At 36.6% G+C, this 3,360-nt stretch overlaps 1 protein-coding gene across 1 annotated transcript; it reads right to left on the bottom strand.

Moving 5' to 3' along the window:
• Positions 1–235: 235 nt before the first annotated feature.
• LOC126723579 (trihelix transcription factor ENAP1) lies at positions 236–2,721 on the bottom strand. The gene is made up of 2 exons (XM_050427144.1): positions 1,766–2,721; positions 236–1,009 (listed from the first exon to the last, which is right to left on the bottom strand). Exons 1-2 carry the CDS (start codon positions 2,402–2,404, stop codon positions 614–616), a joined length of 1,035 nt encoding a protein of 344 aa, XP_050283101.1. The 5' UTR covers positions 2,405–2,721; the 3' UTR covers positions 236–613.
• Between the last annotated feature and the right edge of the window lie 639 nt (positions 2,722–3,360).

Genomic DNA, 3,360 nt, shown 5'->3' with positions numbered 1-3,360 from the left:
TTTGAAATGAATTAAAAAGTTCCTTAATGGGAAATCAGTTTTCTTTAAAATTGGGAGCACAGTGACATAAGACCATTTATTGGTAATCAATACACAAATTTGGGTATATATTGAATGTACAGTACTATGAATAAACATCCGAACAATGTGTTCTGATGAATGCTTCACCAACCACAGTTTATGACATCCATTTTTTTTTTTTGTTATTTCCTTCTAAATTAACAAAAAAGAGGGCTAAACACATAACATATTGTAATTAGTGTAACATAAAGTGAAACACTCTTAATGATACAATGTACTTTTGTTCTACACTCTTAGTGCATATCCATGATCATAATCATGTCATTGTGCTTAAAAATCATTAAGTATGAAGTTAAAAACATGTACTTCAATTTCTGTGTAGAAACACTGCATTGCATAGAGAAAGAGAACAATAGTACAATGAGATAGAGATGTTATTTTACCTACCATATGATTCTTAATAATTAAAACACTAGTCCCATTAGTACTAGTTAAATCTTCCTCAATACTTTCTTATCCAAAAGTTTCCTTTTCCCTTTTCAGTGTCAATACACAAGCCTATACATATAATAATTAGCTTCCAATTATCCTCTCAACTTCTTCCAATCCTTAATGAAGAATCAACACCTTTGCCAATGCCTGCAAAGAGCCTAGCAATCTCCAATTGAGTATTAGCAAGAATTTCTGTCCTCTTAAGATCCATTTCTCCTCTCTTTGCCTCGGCTTCTACTCTCATCCTCTCTATTTCTCTCATGGTATCCATCCTTGTTTGCTCTGATCTCACCACTACTTCTGCTAGCCATCGTATGCTCTCAGCTATCTCCAATTCTTCTCTTCTTCTCCTCTTCTTCTTTTCCATTTTCATCTTCATTTTTTTGGACCTTAACTTGTCCTTGTCACTATTATAAAGGGCTGGTGTGCTACTATCTGTCTCCAAATGATTCTTGTCAGATACTTGGTCAGATAATTTGGTTCCTACTCCATCTTCCTGTCAAACACGAAACAATGTATTTTAATAAACTTACCAACACTTCAATCAACATGAGTTGTATTTTCATATTCCTAGAGCTATAGCATGTTTACAAGTTACTACTCGGAAGAATAACACATGTTTACTTAATAGCGATTCTTAGAATTATGGTTCATCTATTAAATTCATTATTTCTTGACTATTTAAGCTTTAATTTGAGACAATTGTTAGTTTATCATAATATTAAATAAAGTTACGTGGAATTCCAACCCTCCCTTTTGTAGAGGGAAATGTCAGAATTATGATTAAATGAACATTTCCTAGCTACTTAAATTCTGAAAAATATGTAATTTATTAGTGATCTTGCCATATTTACAAACGATGATGCTATCCTTTCCTATATATTAGAAAAAAAAAATGATACCATCCTTTTTCTTTTTTGGGTTTTCCAGTAAGAGAATGAAAGTTATTCAAGTAATCAAAATGAAATGTAAATTGGGGGGAAAAAAAAGATTCTAGATAATGGGAAGTGGTACATAAATCTGATAAGATATGAGTAATGGTATGCAATTCTCTGACAATTTCAAAAAGTCATGAAAAACATCAATCAGTTTCTCATGCAGTACAGTGAACAAATCATAAGACAAGAGAAACCAGTTTAGTAGCCCAGTGGCTAGAAATAGTTTATATATATCTGAAAGAAAGAATAAAGTGAGAGTTACATGTTACAACTAGAATTGACAAAAAAGAAAAAGCATTAGCAGTATCACAGACCTTAGCCAACCTATCAACACCATTGGATCCATGAGAGTTTTGAGTGACCCCAACTTGAGGAGGAGCTGGAGCTGCTGCTGCTGGTTGTGGTTGCAACACTACTACCGGTGACGGCTCTAATAACATTAAAGGAGGATTAGCCGGAGGAGGTGGTGGCGGAGGCGGTGGCGGTGGTGGTTGTGGAGCTTGAACTGGTCCACTTCCACGCAACAAAAGGTCAAGACGTGGATATAGTGGCCATGAAGAGGCATCAGCGGTGGCAGACTCAGACCTGTACCTTTTCTTCATGGATTCAATCTTGTTCTTGCACTGTGTCTGTGTCTTAGGGGATTTTGTAGAGTTGCCACGCGACGAAACATGGCGAGCAACATCTTCCCAATCATGACCCTTCAGTTTGGCTCGGTTTCTCAGAACCCATTTGCTTTCATAGGCTTCAAGCAAGCTTGAAACCGCTCCTTCACTCCACTCATCTCTTTTCAACCTATCACTACTACCACCAACAACAACACCACTGCCACCACCACTAGCAAATGGTTTTCTTGGAGAGTCTTCTTTGATTGTAGTAGCAGTAGTAGTTGTTGTAGTGGTATGGTTAGAGAGAAGAGATGGGCTTTCTTTGTTAATTTCTTTGTGATCCATCTCATTCTCTCCCCATGCTATGCTAAACTTTTACCTATATTGTTTTAGCTGCTAACATGTATGAACCCATCAAATAAGTTCATAACTGCAAAGAAAGAGAGACACAACCACTAGCATTAGAGAGAGAGAGAGAGCAAAAACAAAAAAGGAATGGCTAGCTTGTATTAGTGGCCACCCAAAGGAAAGAAAGAAAAAAAAGAGAGAAGGAAAGTTTTTAGGGTTAGTGGGCAACCAAGAAAAATGGTTTCACTTTGTCAAATGAGTTAATGATGTTAACCTCCTAACTTTCCTTTTTCACTTTATTTTTTTTTTGGGTAGTGTTTTGTGATTGTGGGTATGTTGGTTTTATTGTTGTGGTTGAGTTATTTTGGCTGTTAGCGTTGATATGAAGCCAACCAAGACATCCACTTGGGCCTATAAGGGGGTGGTGGTGGTGGTGGGTCAGTCACGTGGGTCTGTCACCCACTCTCTATCCCTATCACCAATTCACTACCACCACAACCACAACCTTATTTCTTTCTTCTTCAATTGCTAGCCAATATATGTGCTATCCTCACTCAAAAAACCTTAGCTTACACACACACCCTCTCTCTCTTTCTTTCTCTTTTTCTCTCTTAGCTTTGCCTTTTTGCCTTTTTGGGTCTCTGCCTTTTTGAAAGTTTTTTTGGGTGGATTGATTCATAACCACTAGACCCAAATGCTAATGGCTTTCTTTCTAATAACACCTTCAATTGGCGCATTGATTCTGCCTTGGCTATAATGGTGGCCAATCATAATATGCCTCATCAAGTGGTGAACTATTAGCCTAGCTAGAGTCATTTTTTTGATAAAAAACTTGGGGTCTTGGATTGTCTGACTTCATTCCTTAATCATAAACCTTAGGTGTTATCTAAGGAAATCCTTAACCAACATTAAAAATTTTAGCCTCTTATTGCTTTTATATTTTCATATGAAGC

The sequence above is a fragment of the Quercus robur genome, chromosome 4 (genome assembly GCF_932294415.1).
Source record: "Quercus robur chromosome 4, dhQueRobu3.1, whole genome shotgun sequence".
Classification (NCBI taxonomy): domain Eukaryota; kingdom Viridiplantae; phylum Streptophyta; class Magnoliopsida; order Fagales; family Fagaceae; genus Quercus; species Quercus robur.
The sequence above is the reverse complement of the archived record's forward strand: the minus strand, read 5'-3'. Positions and strand labels throughout refer to the sequence as shown.

What these genes read in the sequence shown, in the direction of transcription:
- LOC126723579 (XM_050427144.1), bottom strand. Translation starts at nt 2,404, where the DNA reads ATGGATCACAAAGAAATTAACAAAGAAAGCCCATCTCTTCTCTCTAAC. An exon ending in GTGTTGATAGGTTGGCTAAG is followed by an intron (nt 1,010 to 1,765) that starts GTCTGTGATACT and finishes CGTGTTTGACAG; the next exon opens with GAAGATGGAGTAGGAACCAA.